The sequence below is a fragment of the Kryptolebias marmoratus genome, linkage group LG5, assembly GCF_001649575.2.
Source record: "Kryptolebias marmoratus isolate JLee-2015 linkage group LG5, ASM164957v2, whole genome shotgun sequence".
NCBI lineage: Eukaryota > Metazoa > Chordata > Actinopteri > Cyprinodontiformes > Rivulidae > Kryptolebias > Kryptolebias marmoratus.
Window position 1 is genome coordinate 2,810,575 of NC_051434.1, and position 22,001 is coordinate 2,832,575.

A 22,001-nucleotide genomic window follows, 5' to 3' on the forward strand; every position below is an offset into this window, starting at 1 on the left:
TTCTTATTGTTGCTAATGTTATTTTGCTTTCCTATGTAACATCTGTTGTGCTCCGTGATACAGTTTGAGAGCAGTAATATCTAATTTATCTGGAAACCCTAAAAAACATCCATAGATAAATATGAGCAGAAATGTAAGCATCAGCGCTAGTTCGCAGGTGTGTCCAATCCTGGTCCTGGAGGGCCACTATCCTGCATGTTTTAGGTGTTTCCCTAATTTGACACACCTGGTTTGAGTGACTGAGTGGATTAACAGGCTTCTGCAGAGCTTGAAGACCTGCTGAAGAGCAGGGAAACATCTAAAACATGCAGGATAGTGGCCCTCCAGGACCAGGATTGGACACCATTGCCTTAAAGTATTCTTAAGGTACTCATCCAAGTTAAAGTGATGATGATCCTGATGTTGATCCTGCAATGAAACTTCAAAAACTACTAATATTTGTCTTCAATTGAAGTGTTTTGTGTGTGTGAAATGGTAAATATGCCACATTTATAGCTACTTAATTTAGATGTTTGTGAAAAATGACACAAACAAAATTTTTTATTCATGCTGATGAGTTTTCCATTCTTTATTTCCTGATTAATTTGAAGTGAAAGGTACTGTAAGCAGAGGCCATTAGAGAATTGGTTGTGTGGAGGAGTAATTGTTGGATTCACAGCTGAGCCGGATCTGAGTTGTTCCATTCATGGAGAGAGGAGCTTAGTGTCTAAAAACAGGAAGAGCGGATTGGGAGTTTGACAGTTTGTCAGCTTGTGTCACATTAGGATACGATGGTCAGTTCAGTCCTTGTGGTACCTTTTTGCTCAAGTCAGATCATAATAATCCAAACCCAAAGCTTCTTTTGAAAGCATTTTTAAATGAATATTTTCCTGTTGATTACAAACCATTTAACTGATTAAACCAAGCTTACACTAAATCAAAATGAGTTACAAATTGATAGCTATGGATGTTGTCATCTTCTGCAGTGACAAAAAATGCAATTTTTAAACATTCTTTATAGTTTTGACTTTGAAATCTTTAAAATGATCAAATTCTTGCCTTCTGTTCAAGTATTGTTTCCACAGACACCAACATTCACACAAACTGCTAAGAGATGAAAGAGTAAGCATCTGCAGAAATCTATACTATAGACAGAAAAAAATAATGATATGATGGGAGCTGTAAAAAGCAAAAAAGTAGAATGCAAAGATGAGTGTATAAAAAATGTAGAGCTACAGTAATTTTGCTTGAAAATCGTGACTGTAACAAAGCATGTCACTCACCTACAGAGTGGGTCAAAACAACCTTTAATGGTAACATCAAGAGATTACAATGTCATCAAGATGTTGAACATGTCTTACCAAAAAATAAATAAAAAAGGATAGCATCATAAACTCTTAAGTTCCACTGAAAACACACGTGGCGTTGAAGGTATGCAGATCCAAACATCTAAAAAAGTTTTCAGGTTCAAAACAAACTGGAAAAGTTTGATTCTTCAATTTTTAGTCCAGTTTTGTTTGGTTTTCTGGCTTCAGTTTGAGTCCAACATTGATGCAAAAAATCCCCAATGTTCTCAGAGTGCACTGTGGTTTACAACCAAGTGTGAAGTGACTACGATGAGGGGTGGTTCCTCTAAGTCTGAGGCCATGGTTCTCAACCGGATAAAGGTGCATTGCTCCCTCCAGGTAGAGAGTGAGTCTCAAGTGAAGGAGTTCAGCTTTATCTGAGTCTTGTTTACGAGTTATAGTAGGATGAAGTGGGCGATGGATCGATTAATCTGCAGTAATGAGTGCACTGCTTCAGTCTGTTGTGGAGACAAAGGAGCTGAGCTAAAAGGCAAAGCTCTAGATTTAACCCTCACCTATGATCATGATGAAAAAGAGCTTCCTTCGTAGGGTGGCTGGGCTCAGCCTTAGAGATAAGGTGCTCTGCTATCCGATGGGAGCAAGGAATTAAGCTGCTGCTCCTTCACATTGAAAATAGTCAGCTGAGGTGGTTCAGCGACCCAGAACTCAATGGAAGAGATTATGTATCCTTTCTGGAACTGGGAACACATTGGGCTCCCCCAGGAGAAGCTGGAAAGTGTCGCTGGAGAGAGGGATGTCTGGGTTTCCCTCCTGGACCTGACCTTGGATAAGCAGCAGAAAATGGATAAAAAAAAACTGATTCTGCATAGATGCAAATATTTTAACTGCATCCTGTCATTATAAAAATACTGAGATACATTGATAAGGTGTGCTGACTGTAATATTAGAAAACAAAGAATAAATTGTAGCTTATTTTATCATTTTGTTGTATAGTGACTCTCCTTCAGTAAAAGAACAGTGACATGACAATTATATCCCTGACAAGTGTGTGCAAACGTCTGACTACAGCTGTGCAGCTGAGTTGGACTGTGTTTGTTATGGTCAGAGTTCAAGAAAGCCACACGTACCATCAGATTACAACACCATCCCACCCATCTAGCTCCAAGCTGTTCTATACCATAGAGTCCAATTAATGATTATAGGTCAGGAAGGTTGCATGAGAGAGGAGGAGAGATGAAGTCAACAAGAGAGAAAAACACACACACACAAAAAAAACACTGTAAGGAGAGATGGAGAGATGGACGATGTATGAAGGGGTGGGAAAGTAACAGATGGACTTGGGAGGATTAGAGAGAAATCTGGGTGAGTTTCTGATGGAAACTCACCCAACTCAGAGGAAGGAGTGATGAGAGAATTGAGAGGAAAAGTAAGGAAAACCAGATGCATGATTGAGGAAAGTTGAAGGAAAAATATAGTGAACCACTCCCAGAGTCCCTGCCTTGGTGAGTATTTTTATCTATTCATGTTATTTTTTGGTTTTAGGTCTCATTTTGCTGTCCAAGTGTCATTTGATGAAAAGTTGAGCGCTTCCAGCTGCAGCTGGATTTTCTAATCCCACCCATGAGGGAAAAGATTTCAGCTCATCCTGATGAGGTGGATATCTCACACAGACAGAGCAACCATGCAGAGTGTTATGTTTTATTTTCTGTAAATGTTAGGGCATATTTAAGTGCTGAGTATATTTTTTCTTTTGGTACAAAACAAAATTACCCTCTCAAATCACAAAACATGAATGTTTAGACCCTGAGAACGTAAGTAAAGTGGACTGAGTTCGGGTTTAAATGTGCTTGGGTCATTTAATCTCTTAAATAAATAATAATTTAATAAGATTGTGGGAAAGCAATAATGCTAAAGGGTTGTGTAAGTCAAAGACATTTACCCTCTGCTCTCTGGAAACAGGCATAACATTTCAGCCTCTCCTCAGTTGGAGTGTTGGTGTAGCAGCTGCATCTCTTTCTCTGCAACATTTAAGAGCTGTCTTAATAATAAACCACATTTTGAGATAAATTCAGCATCATCATAAAATTCAACAGGGTCTAAATTGGTCTAAACTAAGTCTGATTCTAAATTTCTAAATAAATGCTATTATCTTTGTCAGTCTGCCTATAAAAAAGTTTCATTTTATTTTATTTGTTGTTTGATCCCCCCAAAATAACCCAAAATGCTGTAGTAACTAGTCCTGTATGCGGTGCTCTAAATACCACAAAAACAAGACACAACGTGTCGAGCATCTGCATAAAGCTTACACACTTTGTGTGAAATGTAAGCAAGAGGAAGAAGAGCAATGATGTCATCAAACAGTTGTGTTTTGGTTGTCTACATGGGAACTAAAGGGTGGCATTTCTAGATTTTTTTCCCTCTGGAACATGTTTTCAGAAAACATTGCTTTGGGGTTTCTAAAATTCTTTGTGTGGACGCAATGCTAAAACGAAAACTTAAAAACTGTTCCCATGTGGATGACCCTCTTACATACATGGTTTGACCCATGAAGTTCTCTCTCCTGTGTTGAATCATCACTTTGTTTTGACCAGCAAAAGAAGCAACTTTTGTCCTCCGGCTCCACCTGTGAGCCACATGTATCACTGTCCAAACGTCCCTTCTTGGACAGATGGGTGGGAGGGACAACGGCTCAATGGGTCAACAACAGACTCACAACAGGATGATGTCTGGCTAGTGTCAGGTGTCTAAATTATAACAGAGGACAGGGAAAAGTGTTTCTTAAGTTTTGTAAACATTGGTCCATAAGCTGGCATTTCCAGGTTTTCTACATGCAGCAGTTGTTGTGTTGAGCTGTTTTTATAGGAGTAGATTTAAACAAGGAAACAAAAGTCAACACAACACCAGAGGTAAAATAAGTGTTCAGAGTACATCCACAAGATGCAACTTCCAGCTACAATATTCAGAAATATCCTTAAGTATCCTATCGTTTGTAGCATCATTAAAACACGTTTCTTTAACCCCTATTTTTTCTTCACCTGGTGGCTCAAACAGCTCTAAGGTGCCAGTGAGCTAAAAAGTGTTTACATTTCTGAAGGTTTTGCTCTTCTTTGTTTATTATTTGTTGATACGAGGAAAAATGCCTTCAAGAACTAAAAAATAAACCCACTTGTCCTTAGTTTTAGGTCTTAAGATTACTAGAACGTAGAAGCGAATTTCTTGAGGATTCTACTCATTTGTTTGTCTTATTCTTTTGTTGTTGTTTTAATTTCTCTTAACAGGTGGTCGTCTGAAGACTGCATGAGCGTCATTGGGCATTAATCTCTTCCACCTTACCCGAGATTAAAACAGATTTACCAGGCCCAGAGGCAGGCCTGAGATCCTGGACTAATCACTCCTTTGCGAGCTCAATCCCTCCCAGTGAAGCGAGGGGACAGGTTGAGGAGTGGGATCTGCTGTGAGGGGGGAACTGATTAGTTGCAAAATCCACAAGATAAGAGTGGGAAGAAGCAAATGTCAAGAAAATCAGAGATGGATATGAATTGGCCATGTGAAACATGGGTTAAACGAGTTGTTGCTGATTTCCAATCCCAAAGAAACAAAGCTCCTAAATGTAAATCTGATAACCTGCTTTGTTTGTGTTGTAAATCCTAATTTTCTGTGACTGATATCACAGCTGGAAGCCAACAGCCGACACTGTCGTGTCCTTAGATGAGACTACAACAGCTGCAACATTCAGCCAGCACATCTGCCTGCTCTTGATTAAATCCCAGCACTTCATCGGTCTTTACCCCACTGTCCCCTGACCTCCGCTCATCAAATATTCTCCTTCTTCAAACCCTCTCCTCCTTCCATCTCTCCACCACTTCTCATCCTCCCCTCTGATCTTTGTTCCACTTCTCAAACATCTCTAATCTCCTCCTGGTGCTTTTTCTTTTCTGTCCTATCGTAGTCTATGACTCAATCTCAGCTTCCCAGGAGATGGCTCAACATCTTGCCTGACTGATTTAAGATTTCTCTTGTTCTTATCATGAACAACCCCTGATTCCTCTGACTCTCATTATGACCAAGATCACCCTCAGTGTAAAGCCAAAGTAACATTCAACAATCCCACCAAGTGTCAGATTTCTTCTCTGGCTTCTGCCGACCCGAAGAGCAATGATGCTGGAGAAAATGTCCAGACGAAACCGCACCCTGCTGTCTCTGGGTCTCACCTCTTTGGCCCTCACTTTGTCAGTCTCGGCTTTCTGCACCTCCTACTGGTGCGAAGGGACGCATAAAGTGGTGAAGCCAGTCTGCTTGTCACCGGTTAAGATGAAAAACTGTGGGAAAAACAACAGCCAGCCATATACAACAGGTGAGAATGAGAAATACTGCCAACACAGTGTTTTTAAATCAACATATCAGCTTTAAATGTCTTGATTTACTGCCCAATTTGCTCCAAATATTGTATATATTTGAGTCTCAGTTGGAATGTGACTTAATTCAAATGTTATAACAAGTCACTAGCCTATTATTTTGCACAGCAGTTATGTACACACAGCAGCATAATATTGGTTTTCTAATGCAAAACAATGAATAAACACCTCTACATGTCACAAACACCTTCAACGGCTTTCATGAAGGTGTGTGATCTCAACCATGGCTGCTTAAAGCTTTCATTTTTAAACATTTTTTATAAAAGATTTACATAATCCCAGCTTTGTTCTAATCTCAGCTGCCTCCAGCTGCAGTTTTTCTGGGTTCTTTAACCTTCTGTCTGTTCAGTGTTAAGCCTATTTGTTTTCATGTAATAAAAACATCACAGCTGACTTAAAGAACTGTGTTTTAGAGGCAGACTGTGTCACACACTATGGAGGAGACACAGTTCAGGCTTTGTGTTTATAGTTTCATCTTTCCTATTTTCCTGCACTTTTTCTTTCTTTAAAGTTATGTTGCAAAACGTGAAATGTCTGAAAAACTTGCACCAGTTTTGTCCCATTAAAGCTCTTTTTATTCTTTTCTTTACCACTTTTATATTTGTCTGTTTGGTCCTCTCTCCGTCCCATCCAGAGGCTCCCACCCCGGACCCCAGGAACCCGGTCCCCAACGTGACGCTCTCTCTGCAGCAGAAAGAGGAACTGGATCTGATCAGGAAGAGGCAGCTGGCCAACGCCGTCCATTATCTTTGGGAAACGGGCGAAGACAAATACATGCTGAGATACTTCCACACCGGATTCTGGCTGTCCTGTGAAAAACACAATGAAGGTTGGTGACAAAAGGAGCAGAACGTCTAAAGAAAAAAAAAAATAAAAACCTCCCTGAAATGCTCTGAATGCTAAATTTAATTACTTTATCTAAAAACACTTAAAAGTGATCAAATTTTCAGGCATACCTTATCATGATTTAAAAACAATACACAAAATTCACAAATTAAATATAAATTAATTATAAATAAATTGTTGATAAAATGAGATGTGATTTCATAAAATGAATAAACTACTGAGGAGAACAAGTTACTAGTTTTCACTTTTAAGAGTTAAACTTATTTCATGTCACTGATTTCTTTTAAGCACTGATTCAGAAAATCATTTCCATAATGCAGTTTTTTTGCTTAATTTGTAGAAGTTACGTACAAAACACATATGACAACAATGTTAAAAGGTAAAAAAAAAAAATTTTGAACTTTATTCTCAACAAATTGATCTAGTTCACAAAATGAATAATTAAGTTTTCATGTTATTTGATTTATTTTAGCTTTATTTTTTTGCAATAATGTTGGTATTTAACATTTTTATTACCTTTTAAAACCAATTCTAACACGTTACATTCAATTCTCATTTCTCTTTCCTTGAAACAGAGATCTGTGATCTCAAACGGATTTGCCTATTCAAATAAATGTTAATAAAAATAAATGATGTTTTTGTTCTCAGGTGATGATCAGGAGGAAAAATGTCGCAGCTTTATTGAACTGACACCAGGAGAGACACAAGGTTGGTGCAAAACCCACGATTCACTTCAGGAGAACAAAATAAGTCAATTAAACCACACATGAACTCAATGTCACAACCAAGCTTTTTAAAAATGATGATTTTTTCCTGATTCACGCCTCCAGGTGTGTTGTGGTTTTCTGTCATCAGTGAGTTCATGTACATCGGTCTGCTGGCGATGGGTTTCCTGCTCATGTGTGTGGAAGGGATGTGCCTCTGTGCAAATAAGGAGATGAGTTCCTTAAAAATCAATGCCTACGCTGCCATGTGTACAATTCTTTCAGGTGAGGATAAGCCATGCTTTCTGCAAAGTATCACCTTTAAACTTTTTGTTTTACAGTAGTCCTTTTTTTTAGTCTAATGCTTCCTCTTTGAGCATGTAAAAGGTTTGTCAAAACTATTTATGCCAAAATCAAAACCAAAGAGTTTCTGTCCAAAAAAAGTCACTGCAACTGCCTTCATCTTATTCCATTTTTAGGGTGCCATATATTTTAGTCCTATGTTCTCATCCTTCACAAATACACATGAGGAAATATGCAATAAATGAAGAGAGACACCTCACAACATATGATTCTTCATCCATCCAAGCAGTAAGATCAGACCAACTAGGACAGTGGAAGTGAAGAGATTTAAGCTGAAAGGAACACTGAAGGAAGATGGTTCTGCAGAAAAAAAAAATATTGTGTTTTATTTATTTATTTATTTATTTATTTATTTATTTATTTATTTATGACTCCCTGAAAGCAAAGCAAGTCTGTTAGGAACAACTAATGTAGGTGTGTAAAGATTCACTGACTCCTAGATTAACTTAAACTTGCCAGAAATTGGTAGACTGGCTGACTATAATATATTTAAGTCACCTAAATGTATATTTAGGTATTTAAAGTTTTGCCCTAATCACCCAGACATAAAGCAGGGATAACCTTTATCCATCCAGTAAATTGTAAATCACATTTAGGAATGAATATGTCATGTAGAGAACATTTAACAGACAAAATGCTTCAGGATACATAATGCTCTGTTTCTCAATTTTACATTTTTTTTCTCACCCCAGACCCAATATTGAACATGAATTTTTATATTTTTATTTTATTGTCAAATTCATCTACACTGAATGCTTTATGTTTAGAAGTGGATGTTTTCATATGGTCCTTTGGCATCAAATCAGCAAAGGATCTTATTTTGTCCTCTATTTTCTTACAAGAACTGTCTCCAAAATTACAGAACAATTTTTATTCTTACATTTTTTTAATTTAAACTGTCTGTTTTTGCCTCTGTCAGGTATGATGGGGATGGTAGCTCATATGATGTACTCCACAGTGTTTCAGATGACTGTTAGCATTGGGCCAAAAGACTGGAGGCCACAGTCTTGGGACTACGGATGGTCGTTTGCGTAAGTTAGTTTTTGTTGCTCAAAAATAAATATGAAGACTCAAATGTTAAACGTTGGTTATACCTGTCATGTACAAGCGTCCACTCACCATTTTATTTGCATAATTACTATTGCGCCTTGCTACAGAAATTATTTTGCAAAGTTGCCTGAAAACAAAGCTCAGGTTTGTCCTCTTGTCTCTCTCGGCCGCCTAGCTTAGCCTGGCTTTCCTTCAGTTGCTGCATGGCAGCTGCTGTGGCGACACTCAACTCCTACACCAAGACCATCATTGAGATGAAGCACAGGGCCAGGCTGAGGCTGGAGGAGGCACGAGCGGCCACCATCGCCCCCTCCTATGAGGAGGTTGTTCAAGGCGGAGGAGGTGGGGTCTACTCTGTTAGTCAACTGATGCAACTCGGCCAGCAAGGGGTGCTTGTAGATCCGATGTGGCCCAGAGGTGCGGGGCCAGCGGTTGGACCTCTGGCATGCGGCGCTGGGGGAGCGTTGGTGGTTGGAGGAGGAGGAGGCGGAATTGGTGTTGGCAGCTCTGGGACTGGAATGGGAGGGATGTCAGCCGGGGCAGGAGCTGGAGGAAATGGGATGGGAATGGGAGGAGCTGGTGGAACAATGGGAGCAACAGGAGGAGCTGGAATGGGAGCGGGAAGGATGGCGGACTCTCACGGTGTGGTGGTTGTGGAAGGATGTGGCACAGAAGGATGTGAAGACTGTGAACGGGAGATGGATGAGATGGATTACACTCTGCAGGAGGAGCGAGAAGACTCAATCTGCTAAGACTTAATGATAAACAACACAAGTGACATTCAAACACCACAAGACTTGAAAATTACGCTTATAAAACTATGTATTAGCTGCATTTTTTTAAATGAAATTTTTCTTTTGTTTAAGTTTGTAGACGTTAACTGCAGTTCTTTGGTTGCAAAGACGAGCTCCACACAGAGCTACCTCTGGTCATTAACCTATGAATCAATCAAACCAAGTACTGCAACGATAAATCCAACATTGTAGAACCATCAGAGACAGCAGCACCGCTGGACAGAATGGTGTATTGCAGGCTCCACCCCTCACTTTAACTTCATCTGTGACTTTTCTGTTGCCAGCTTGGAGGCATGTCAGTGGATCAGCTTCATTTCACCTCAGTCATGTCACATCAGTCACTGATGCAGGAAGAAGGCGCCTCAAGACCAGCTTTAAAGACTTCTGTGGAAGGGGCTTTAGTTTTATGACCACTAATGGCACAAAAAATCTTAAATATTAAAAAACGATAAAGTTTGGTTCTCATATCTTGTTTTGTTACAACATTCTGATGTGGTGTTTTTCACATCTGAGCTCACTTGATGAGCGTAAATCCATCAATCAACTCTTATTCTTTCAGACTCAACATGTGCAACAAAAACAACAAAAGTAAGGTTTAAAAAGCTGCACAGAAAAACACACTGACTTCTTCAGGGATTTTTTGCATTTCAGGACTGAATGTAGAAGAATATACTCCAGAAGTATACAATTAAATTAAAAAATAGTTCACTTTATAGACACAACTGATCAAGGGAATTTGTTGGTGTTTTAAAAAAATATTACAAAGAAAAATAAATATATATAAATAATTGTTACAGATATTAAAATATATTTTTTGTGTTGTTTGTGTGAATGGATCTAACCCTCCCTTTCAATAAGGTAATAAATAAACAGAAAACATTTTTGCTGCTTGCGATTATTCTAACATTTTCTGTAACTGTGATGATGATGTAATTTTTTTGTCTCATGCAAACATCAAATGAAACTTTGCTTTGGTCAGATATTTAGTTTTTTGAACAAATACTCAAAGCATAAACAGCATCCAACCAGCCTGATCTGTTGTTAGCATCACTGGAACAATATGTCTAGAAAAAAATTAAAACAAGACAAAAAAACCCCCAGAGGTTTGTATTTTTAGACAGATGTTTTTAGATGCTGGACAGGAGATTACTGTATGTCAGTAATCTGCCCCAGTCATGGGAATAAGACAGACAGAGAAGGATTGACTTAATATAAGCAGTGAGGCGGAGATGAACCGGGTCATTGAACAGAACTATGTGAGGTTAGTAATTGCAAATCTATTTAACCCTCCTGTGGCCTTTGGGTCAAATTGACCCAAAGTTACAAGGACTTCTCTACCTTTTTTTATCAGGAGGATTAAGGGGTCTGATAATATAACAATTACACAACAAGCACATTATTAAGACTGACAGGCTAAGTTATTTTTAATCATAAACAGATCAGTTACTTATATACTACCAAACTTTTTATCTGTTTTCCTTTTGTTTTGATATTAAAATAATATATAATATTGTACACAGAATATAATTTTAATTAATTCCCCTTAATTCAATCAGCTTATGAACGGTTTATTTTGTGAGAATATTGGTTGGTCTGTATATATTTTAACATGAATATCCTGTTAATATAAACAGCAGCATCACAGTCAGAAGTGTCAGTAAATAAACCCACGTTGCAATGTATAAGTCAAATTCAACCAGAAAATTTGATTTGTTATTTATTTTAAAATAAATATTAATGAGACATACACATCATGCATTTCCATTTATCTTAAAAATAAATTAAATTAAAAAAAAAACAGCTGACATTTCTGGTTTTTGTTAGAACTTTATTGTTCTTATTTATAGACTTTATAACAAAGGAAAATCCAGGACTAACCTTACTTTTTCACCCTCATCACTTAACATCAAACATGAAAAATTGAGCCCATTAATGTAGGACTGCATAAAACTAGAAAATTGCTTATAGGTCAGGAATTTAAAAGGATGACAATAATTAAACTAATGCACAGGACACTATATCATGAAAAACATCTTCATGACCACTTTTTAAAGCACCTAAACTAAATACTGGCTGTTTCAGAAATGAATGAATATGCTTCATTTAATGCAGTCTGTACAAAAAAAGTGATTGCTTTAGCAGAAAAGGAAAACATCCACATTTTGTTTGAATGTGTTTAAGTTTCAACAATTATAAGGAGATCATTTCATCTGTTTTAAAGCAGGCAGACAGCAGTCTGTGGATATCTGTTGCAAATCTTAATATTGTTTAATTGGTTGCTATGGTGATTGCAATCACAGGTGACCTGGGTGCATCTTTTTTTTATTTTACACACTACAAACAACTCAGACAGCACACATGTACAGGTAACACATGTTATGAAAAAGCAGGAGATTATGTTTCATAATTTATTCTGGGGTTTAATCAATACACTTTGTGTTCAGGAAAGTGTCAGGTGTCACCATTTTAACATAATGACAGAAACTCAGGGAAGGGGGGATGAATCAGTCTGAGAGAAATGTTATTTTGAAGGCTCGTACTGAATCAAACGAAGAGCTTCTTCATTTTCCAACAGCACCTGGATGAACTCTCCCTCAGCGACGCGTTCTGAATGGAAAAAATAAATAAAATTATGTTTAGTGAAACAAAATGATATGTCATAACTGATACAAAGGACACGTCTACAAGGGGACTTTTTATCATTTTTGGTTTGTACGCTGTTGTAAAGATGACATATTGCCAAACAACTTAAACTTAAAAGCCTCCAGGTGAATGTAAACTCTTTATTCAACAGAGTTTTTATTAACTCTTTTTCATCTCACCATTGTCGCCCTTCTGGAAGACTTTCCAAAGTTTATTTGCTCTCTTCTCAGGTGTGTTTTCATCCTCAGGTAGGTCTCCTACTTCATCTTTTGGAATCAGCTTGAAGATTGCCTGTTAGAAAATAAAAAAACAAATATTTTGGCAATAAGTAACTCTGTTTTAGGTTTTACTTTTTATTTAAGCAATTTTATTTAAATGTAAACTACTTTCTCTGGTTAATTGCAGAAATTTTCTGCCTCTTTTGTTTATTGCCAAACAAATCTTGCAAATCTTGCAAATTTTGCAAAAACACCTATACCCATGAGTGAGTGGAGTCTCTGCTTGTTTAAATTTGATAAATTTAGACTTTTCTTTCACGTATATAAATTGATGCTCTAGCTCATGACAAAAACAGCAATATGTTGCTGTAGTCCCAAAGATCAGCTTTTTTTGGCACTTCTGATTATATCACTGTAATCTTTTAAATTAAAATCTGGTTGCTATAAATGTGGCTGCATGGAAAAGAAGGATTTTTCAACAAGGTTAAAATAAAAGCTTTCTCAGTTTGTTGCCAATTAGAACAAAAGACATGCATGTGTCAGTGGTATCAGTTCTGGGTGATTGCCTTTAGGGAACTCAGTTCACATTTTTTTGCCATTTACCTGTTAATAATATTATCAGAAAAACTGAAAAATATAATAGTTGTCTATATTGTTGCACTTTGCAGCAACTGGACTGAATATCCTTTTAATATACAGAATAGTTATGTAGGGAAGGCAATACTCCATGTTTAAATTAGGGTAACTGGAAAACTACCCAAGTCAACAGATCTTTGACAAAATGTTATTTTTAGACACATGGGAGAAAAGTTTAACCAGTGAATCATGTGTATTATGTAAGATTGTTTTGAAAATACATTTACTTCATCTGTAATGTTTGTGTGAATGGCCCAAAACAGATTTTCCCAAGGAGACAATAAAGTATTTTGTATAGTATCATATTGTGATATATTGTAATGTATCTAAATGTTTTGTAAAAGTGAATACAATTTTTTAAGACATAACAACTTAAACATCAAATCAAAAAGAATAATTATTTAGCTTGATTCTAAAGGTAGTGGCCTGCAATTGTCCAGTTGAAGATACAAAATTACATGAATTTCTGTAAATGTTTACCTGGAATCAGACTAAACCATAAATTTGCACAAACTCCTGGCAAAGTTCTTGTCCAAATTGTTCAGAGAGTTTGTGCAAATGTGTTGTTCACTGTGATTCCAAGTGAAAGTTTAGGTTTTTCTTGCAGTTTTGTGTCCCAAATGTGCAAATTTTGGCACAAACTTTGCTGGGAGTTTGCATAAATATCAACAGGAAATTAAAGCTCTAGCATTCTAGAATTACAGAAACTAACTTAAGAAGGATTTGAGATGGGTTCTGATGGACTCTGTAACTATTTTAAGAGAATATTTGTCTCATTAACATTTAAAACATGTTCTGAAATCTAGCAACACGAGAGCAATGCCTTGTGACTCTGGCAACAAAACTGAGAACCTTTCAAGACTTTTTGGAAACTCTCATAAATGCTGTTCCAATTTGTTGTCAGCCATCACAGCCCTGTGTAATACTATTTTAAGACAAAGAAACAAACAATTTCCATTATAAGTTAAAAAAAAATGGCATCTAATATAATTTTATTCCAAACAGATTATATTTTCAGACAATCCAGATAAATTGCAAGACTTCGCCTAAATCCCTTAAAAGGTTCTTTTGGAATATCTGTATGAGGTTTTGACTTAATGTCCCAAATCATCCAGTATTTACAGTAGATGTATTTATCTCCCAAGCAGAAAAACTAAATATTTAAACTATTTGTAATACTAACAAACATTTAAATGTCCAAAATTGTATTGTTTCGGTCCTATAAGCTCTTCCTTAGCCGTCTGCCTTGTTTCACTCTAAAGCTCTCTGCAGCCTCAGACCTAAGCTTAAACTGTTTATCAGCGTAAATGAAAGCCTAATCCTGAAAATATGTTACCTAACAAGGATAAAGCTTGACTTGTCAACCTCAAACAAATTTAGCAACAGGCTTGTGATCAGAACTAAATGAAACAGAAAGTTAGAAAATAAGTTAGAAAGGAGTTGTGATTTCAGAAATGATGACATTTTAAACTAATTTCCGTATTTAAATTTGGACTGAGAAGCCGATGCATGATCCTTGTTAGGTAACATTTAACCTAAATGTCTACACAGTGGTGCAGTGGTTGGAGTTATCACCTCACAGCAAGAAGGTCTCAGGGTCACCTCCTGGCCTTTTTGTGTGGAGTTTGCATGTTCTCTTTGTGCATGCATGTTTTCTTTTTTTTTTATTGGGTCAGTGAGAGGAAACCAGAATGTCTGGTTTCTGGTTTTCTTGTTTCCTGACCAAAAACATACACGTTCGGTTCATTGGCACCTCTAAATTGTCTCTGTGAGTTTGTTTAATTTATTTCTATGTGTGATTCTGATGGACTTGCAACCTGTCCAAGATGTCCCTCCCCTCTCACACAATCACTGCTGGAGATAGGAACCAGCTCCCCCACTACCCAGAAAGAAAAAAGTGACTAAAGAAAATGAATGTGGACAAAGTATGTTAAACCTATTTCCAAGTCACATATGAGATATGATATGAAGCCTATGCAGGTAGGGTGAGGTGAATACTATTAGCAGTCTATAACTACATGGCTTGGCATCTTTTTAAAAAGAAAGCAAGAAAGGATGCTGATCTTTTGCAGGAGTTCAGCACTGCCATAAAGGCCTCGCTGCTACACCATTATGGAACAATTAGAGTGATTAGCTCTGAAAATTAGCTTCTGGCTTACAGTACGTGTACAAAACAATGCTTGTACAGTTTTTTATTGTAAAATAATTTCCTTTTTTAATAAATCTGTATTAACAAATAACAATAATTCTTACAGAACAATTTGTGGTCTGCACTGATTTGACTGAAAAACTACTTGTCAACATTTGTTGAGGTCATGCTAAAATGTGCCATGTACTACATACCAATGAAAAGCCCAAAATATAAATTAGAACCCCAAATGTAAGAGGCACAATGCCCTGGAAACCAATTTTGCAAGACCCAATTATACATGTAGGTTAAGTGCTCTTAGACATGCGTGTGCATAATTATTTATCTTGTGTGTCCTTGTTATGGCCCTGAAATGACCTGGAGACCTGTACAGAGTGAACCTGCAACATGCTTATTGATGAAATAGGCATGAAGTGAAGTACTATACATATAGGAGATGGGTGAAAAGTTATATAGCACAGATTGTTGTAAAACCATACCATAACTCAAAACACTCAACTGTGCTCAAACTCACACCATTATTACTTTTTCCAAACTCACCGAGCAGATTTCTGCGACCTCTGACTTGGTAATGTATCCATTCTTGTCAACATCATACAGTGAGAATGCCCATTCCAACTTGCTCGTGGTCTTCCCTGTTGACGTCATGTGGAGAGCAATAATGTACTCCTTGAAGTCCAGTGTGCCATCATCATTAGCGTCAAAAGAGCGGAAGACATGTTGGGCGTAAGTATTGGCATCACTTTCAGGGAAGAACTTGCTGTAGATGTTTTGAAACTCTTGCTTTGTGATGCGGCCTGTTGGACACTGCTTCTTGAAGTTTTCATACCACTGAACTATCTCAGTCTCTGAGAACTTGGTGTTGAGTTTCAGGTCCTCAAGGATCTCCTTGGACACAGCTCCACTCTTGCTGTTACCCATTACTGGTGGTGTTGCTAATCTTTGAGAGCTATTTCAAGGTGTGTCTTTGTGTCCCTTGGCTATTCCAGGCCAGTTGTTACACAACTTCAACTTAAGGATTTTCCTACTCTATTTTGTAAAAAAGCAGTAAGCAGAAGACTGTTTCTGAGATAAGTTTCCTCTCGATGTTGTTCCTTGCCTGCAGTTCAAACTGTAGACGTAAATGCTGTGAAAAGAGCAGAAGGTGCTTGGTAAGCTCATTAAGGCAGTCAACTTTAGGTAAGACAGCAACAGGTGTCAAGGACATGTTAGGTTAAATGCTTGTTTATTGTTGAGCAAAATGTTGTGTGTCTGACAGTTTTAAGATGACTTTTTCCCTTTGTTATTTTAGAAATGATCCAGGTATATCTGTAATTAGGTAGTGTGGTGTCAATTCATTCTTTAAGGTGTGCATAATTATTTGACAGCTTGCTGTTGTTTTTGATGATCTTTGAACAAAATGGGCAAAGAAAGAAATTTGCCTTAAAAATTAGTCAACTTCAGCAGAATCTATTAAACCTAAAGCTAAAAGAGACTGATTATCCTCCATTAGGGCCATAATCCAGAGGGACAAACTACTTGGATTAACCTGATGTGCAAAGTGTAAAGTGCTCAGACACATGGCAAAATCAAGGAAGGCTTAAAGTAGCCATCACTGTATCCCACAGTCCCACAGGTTGAAGCTACAAGAAATATCTGGAGGTGGATGTTTATGGTGGTATAGACATATTAAGTTAAATTAATTATTGACGGGCACCACTTTGAGTTCAGTGCCTTTTAGAATGGAGAACAAAGCAGTTCATAGGATGCTATCATTAAATATAATTTGGTTGATGATTGTCAGACTCGATAGAAAAAGTCACCTCCTAATATATTTGAATTTTGTTAAAACCCTAATTCTTCATTCAAACTGTTGCACTAAAAGAAAATACAGGCTAATGCTCCATCAGATGCACCCAGGAACTTCACTTGACATATTTATCTACAACTTGTGAGTCTTTTTGTAATGACTAAAAACAATGATTCAATTGGATATAGGGAAATAAGAATACATTTTTTTTGTTACACTGTGGAGATAAAATGGCAACCATTTTCTCAAAAAGACTGGCTCAAATTATTGAAGTAAATGTCACTGGTAAACTCCTTTTTTTAAGATAACTGAACGCTTTTCTTTCAAAACATAAATCAACCTGATTTTGATTGAATTTTACTGTAAACACAACTTTTTCATTGAAATATACCTAACAATTACATATAACCACATAACATCTCCATCAATCTGCATGAATAAAGAGCAGACAAACTCACTTATTCAACAATTAAAAAGAAACAGGAACATCAATGTAAACACACAACCTGCACGGCTCTGTTTATGCCCTACCTGTGTGATCCGCAGAGAAATGTGAGGTACACTGATGGAGGTACACTGATGCTCTGCCTGTGAGCAGCAGAGAAAATCAGTCTCCACCTACTGAGATAAGTCAATTAGTCTCAATCTCCCAAAGGAGGAGCCATGTCAGCAAATATATGTAACCCTGTGCTTTTAGAGCTGCTGCAGCTGTTTTTATGTGACATATTAGTCACATTTGTCTTTTATTAGGTCATTCCATGTCAAGTGAAAAAGAGTAATTTGTTGATTTCAAGTCAATAAATAATTCTTGGTTGACTTTAGAAGTCACACCATCTCTTAGCCTGGTTGTTTTCCACCACCTCACACTTTGACTGTGGGACTTCCAACCTATATTCACAGAAGTTCCTGTAAACTATTCCAAACACATGATTATGGTATTCTATATACGCTTTACCTGCCTGTGTCTTACATCCTGCTATCATGTCCTGAACTGTCACAGAGGCATCTTGGCCCACCTTGCGTCTTGGATCCTGTCTAGAGTGATAGACGTCAACCTCTATTGATTTTGTGCTGCCATGATTAGTGCTTTTGTAATGTCCTTCAGTCCATCCCTCTCTAGCCTGTCTGAGACATTCATTTAGTATTCCCTCACTGGGGCCTTTTTGTCCTTGTACCTGCCTGAATGTTTGCAATGTTGCCTTCTGGTGGTTCAGCCTCTTCAGTTATGATCACCTTACTTTTTTGAAAACAATGCTACCACATTGATCCAGTCTGAATGATATGCCAATGGTCTTGCTGTATATCTTGGTGACGTGGATTGGTGAGGGGACGTCTTGCTTATTTTTGGCATGCAATGAATGTGGTTGATGATTGTTTCATTTTGGAGCTGGTATCCATGGACACGCCTTGTTATGATTTGGCTGAGGTGGTTCAGGTCTATGCAGAACAGTAGTAGTACATTTGGCTTTGAATTGGCCTTTACAGCCATGTTTCACATTCCTGTTGAGTTTATGATGAAGGCTCTTAGTGTCATGTTGAAGTGGTGCAGTTCAGGAGCCATGTGGGTGGCACTGAGTCATAAGCTTTATTATAGTCAATCCAGGCAGTACACAGATTTGTGTCTGATCTTAAAGTCTTTAGCAACTGTTGTCTGTCAAACATTACCTGGGCTCCTCTTGTGTTTCTGCCAATTTCCTTCTGTGCCACTCCCATGTATTGACCTATGTGTCAATTTATCTTAGCCGCCATGATACCTGACAGGAGCTTCCATGTTTCACAGTGTCAGGTGACTGGCTGATAGTTGGATGGATCTGCTCCTTTATGAGGGTCTTTCATGATCAGGACTGTCAATCACTTTGGGTGGGTTCCTTCCACTAGAAGCTGCTAAGCCTTCATGGAGAGCAGTCAGGTTTTTTTTTTATCTGTGTATGATGTTAGGGCCTGTCCAACTCCTCATACCTGAGACTCTGTCTTAGATGTCTGTCACTGTGATGGATACTTGTTCTCTTCTGGGAGACTGCTGTGGTCTGTTGTAGCCATGGGGTACTGGTGTTGTGTGATGCCTCCTACTTCCAAATGTTTTTCCAGTATTGTTTGGTCTCAGCCCAAGGTGGGTTTATTCTCATGTTATTCCCCTGCTACTGAGAGTACCCTTTGAATGAGGCACTGAAGAACTTCTTTGCCTTATTGTACCTCATCAGATGGGTAACCAGAGCTGTGAGGCATTGTTTCTCAGAGTCTGGAAAGCTGCTAATTTATGTCTGCGCTGCCTTTATCTTCACCTCTGCCCTCTTCTTTAATGAAACAAATGCTCCCTATGGTTTGTGTTCTTCATCTTGCACTCAAAGATCACTGTTGTGTATACCAACATATTGGTTGAAATGATAATGCCAGTACATAATGCTGTAATCACAATTTTTAGTTCATTTCCTATGTTTGTGAATATAGATGGTTTATTTTTCTTTTCATTTTTGCCTGTTTTCCTTGAAATATTTATTGCTGCAAATGATACAGAGTCAAACCTCCAGAAAAAAAAAGTGTCCTGCTTTAACCTGCAGCTTAAAATAAGCCATATGACTGAATCACAATTACTCTGTAGGATTTATCTACAGTAAAAATAAAGCAGTGCTGTTACCAAAACTACCTTGGACCTTTGGTCAGGTCAGGACTTAGCAGTTTAAATCCGGTGAGTTGCAGTTTGTGGCTTCTCTACACTTGGTAAGGGATTTAAATGTGCTTAATTAACTAAGTGTTGACTGCTGAATCCGCCATCTGCTTTGCTGTAACTCTGTGGCTTTATATAAGGTAAGACACACCCAATTTTAAGGCTGGTGAAAAAGCAGTTTGCAGGTTAAATCATTTTGGAACGCTCAGTAAAAATGTTTAACCCAATTTCACTTCTTCATCAGCTTGATTTCATTATAAAAAAACACTCACCTGTTTAAAAAAAGGCCTCACAGAAGCATGACAGGATGAAAATCAAGGCTTGAGGTGATGAGAATTGTCCCTGCACCTGTGAGACCAGATTGTATTAAGACACAGGTGGCAGAAAGAAGCAAGCAACTTATAAAATGGGAACCATGAAATCTGAACAATTAATTGATATGGATATCTAAATTTTAATCTGCAACAGCCCACCGATAACAACAAGTTGATGGCTAACTGTGTGTCAACATCCTCTTCATGAAGAACACTTTATTATCAGGAGAACTGAACTTAAGTGCCCCAACAAACACAATATATCTTTTCTGTCAAGTTTTATATATATATATGCACAACTTGCATCATTATGTTTCGTAGTAACTAAACAGTGTGCATAGGAATCCAAGTAATGATTTCCATTTTTTTTTTCTCCTGACAGCTCTTTCTTAAATCCTATAATAATACAATAAAAAAAGTTCAATTTAAATTCCAAACTGAGCCACACAACTAATTTTGTCAACACAAGCTCATTTGCTGCCTGTCTCAGTTTGGAAGCTGCAAGCAGCCAAATTTAACCTCAGTAAAATCTGAGCCAAAGATAGAGATTAATAAAAAAATATTATAATTTTTTTATAATAAAAGGTGGAAAATAGGAAACATGATTGTTCTCATTTGTGTCCCCTCCTGTTCAACTCTTGTACCACTGAACTTGAATAAATGTGTTTTTGGAGCTTTTTTTCACTCTAAATGTTTGAGATTAAACAGTGTAACACATCTGAAAAGCTCGGTTTGATCCTCACTCCGGCGCCTGAAACTGTTTTTATCATCTTTCATTGTTTAGAGTGGAATTTTCCTTTAGGCTTCAGACAGTAAGGAGTTTGGATTTACTGGATTAGCTGTTTTCGTTCCTCGTCCCTGTAGACAAGCCTTTCACTCTCGCAATCCACAATCTCACCTTTAACCCCCAACCTGGCTTAGATTAAGTTCCAAGAAAGGAAAGTCTCTCACTAAAAGGAGCAGAGGATTAAGATGAGGGAACAGCGAGCAGAAGAGACAGAAAGATGCAGCGAAGGTGGTGACGCAAGGCGGCGTAATGAGGATTTGGCTGCGATGCAAAGCAGACAGCAAGGTATGGAAACCTGACGACAACCAGATTGGAGTTAAACGTTTTATTTAAGCTCCTTGGCTGGACCTGGACATGTCTATTTACAGAAAAAGAATGTTTAATCTAGACACCCTAATACTCACGTGACTTCAGGTGTAAGCAGCTGGAGGATAAGGTGAACATGTGAGGATAAACAACTTCTGCCAGCTTTCATTTAAAGAAATGTATGGTTTATGTGAGCATGCAAATCATTTTGGAGTTTCCTTTGCCTAACCCCATTAACCCTGAGGAGACCCTAACCCTAGTTTTTTTGTTGGTTTTTTTGCATTTCATGTCCAACATCAGAACTTTGCTTCATAACAAATATGTTTTTGTCTGTCAAAACTAATTCTGATAAATAGCTTACATTTGATTTTTAGATTAAACATTTTCCAAAACCTTCAGTTTACTGTTAAACACATTTTTTGTTGCATCATATTTTTTTTCTACAGGGGTGCAGAAGTGTTATTTATCATAGGTAATGTCAGTATGAAATACTATGGAAATGTTTTAATTCACCCCTTTTTTTACTGTTTTCTTTCAAGGAGCCAGACTTTCATACTTGATTTAAGGTTCAGAGTAATTTCAAAGTTTTTATTTGGGCATTTTTTTCTTATTTTCACTTTTAAATTAAAGTAGAAAAACTGTAATATAAATTTAAACCCTCAACTCTCCCAATAAATGTTTATTTTTCTGTTTTGATGAGACTGATTGACAACAATAAGACTGATTCATCCTTTTCTTACTAAATCAAATTTTCAAATTTATTTATTTATTTATAAAGCACATTTAAAAACAACTGTTGTTGACCAAAGTGCTGCACACATAAACATTCAATGCAAACATACAAAAATACAATAACATTACAATACATAATATAAGATTACATCTGTGCATCGAACCTTCTCGTACACCACAGATGGATCGCTGCTGTTTCTTCCAGCTCAAGAGTAAAAATCAGTTACAGATTATTAACCAAAGTATAGTTTGTGTCTTTGATTCATCTGTTCAGCTCAGACTTCTTTCAGTGGAGTTTGTTTCC

The 22,001-nt window shown here is 37.4% G+C and overlaps 2 protein-coding genes across 3 annotated transcripts; one reads left to right on the forward strand and one right to left on the reverse strand.

The window, feature by feature from the left end:
• Positions 1-251: 251 nt before the first annotated feature.
• si:ch211-232m10.6 (uncharacterized protein LOC572203 homolog) lies at positions 252-10,442 on the forward strand. 2 transcript variants are annotated; one of them, XM_025008437.2, is made up of 8 exons: positions 252-366; positions 2,829-2,939; positions 4,565-5,640; positions 6,336-6,530; positions 7,196-7,255; positions 7,378-7,536; positions 8,534-8,645; positions 8,840-10,442. In XM_025008437.2, exons 3-8 carry the CDS (start codon positions 5,442-5,444, stop codon positions 9,414-9,416), a joined length of 1,302 nt encoding a protein of 433 aa, XP_024864205.1. In that variant the 5' UTR covers positions 252-366; positions 2,829-2,939; positions 4,565-5,441; the 3' UTR covers positions 9,417-10,442. The 2 variants fall into 2 exon arrangements, with proteins under 2 accessions (XP_024864205.1, XP_017283155.1); XM_017427666.3 differs by lacking the exons at positions 252-366; positions 2,829-2,939 and adding an exon at positions 2,571-2,788.
• An 823-nt stretch (positions 10,443-11,265) lies between these two features.
• On the reverse strand, positions 11,266-17,509 carry LOC108242674 (recoverin). Its single transcript, XM_017427668.3, has 4 exons — positions 17,425-17,509; positions 15,645-16,230; positions 12,281-12,392; positions 11,266-12,065 (listed from the first exon to the last, which is right to left on the reverse strand). Exons 2-4 carry the CDS (start codon positions 16,023-16,025, stop codon positions 11,980-11,982), a joined length of 579 nt encoding a protein of 192 aa, XP_017283157.1. The 5' UTR covers positions 16,026-16,230; positions 17,425-17,509; the 3' UTR covers positions 11,266-11,979.
• Positions 17,510-22,001: the final 4,492 nt, after the last annotated feature.

Coding starts and splice junctions, on each gene's coding strand:
- si:ch211-232m10.6 (XM_025008437.2), top strand. CDS start 5,442: ATGATGCTGGAGAAAATGTCCAGACGAAACCGCACCCTGCTGTCTCTG. Junction 6,531..7,195: donor CTGTGAAAAACACAATGAAG/GTTGGTGACAAA, acceptor TTTTGTTCTCAG/GTGATGATCAGGAGGAAAAA. Junction 8,646..8,839: donor GACTACGGATGGTCGTTTGC/GTAAGTTAGTTT, acceptor TCGGCCGCCTAG/CTTAGCCTGGCTTTCCTTCA.
- LOC108242674 (XM_017427668.3), bottom strand. CDS start 16,025: ATGGGTAACAGCAAGAGTGGAGCTGTGTCCAAGGAGATCCTTGAGGAC. Junction 12,393..15,644: donor AGGTCGCAGAAATCTGCTCG/GTGAGTTTGGAA, acceptor ATTTTCTAACAG/GCAATCTTCAAGCTGATTCC. Junction 12,066..12,280: donor CTTCCAGAAGGGCGACAATG/GTGAGATGAAAA, acceptor TTTTCCATTCAG/AACGCGTCGCTGAGGGAGAG.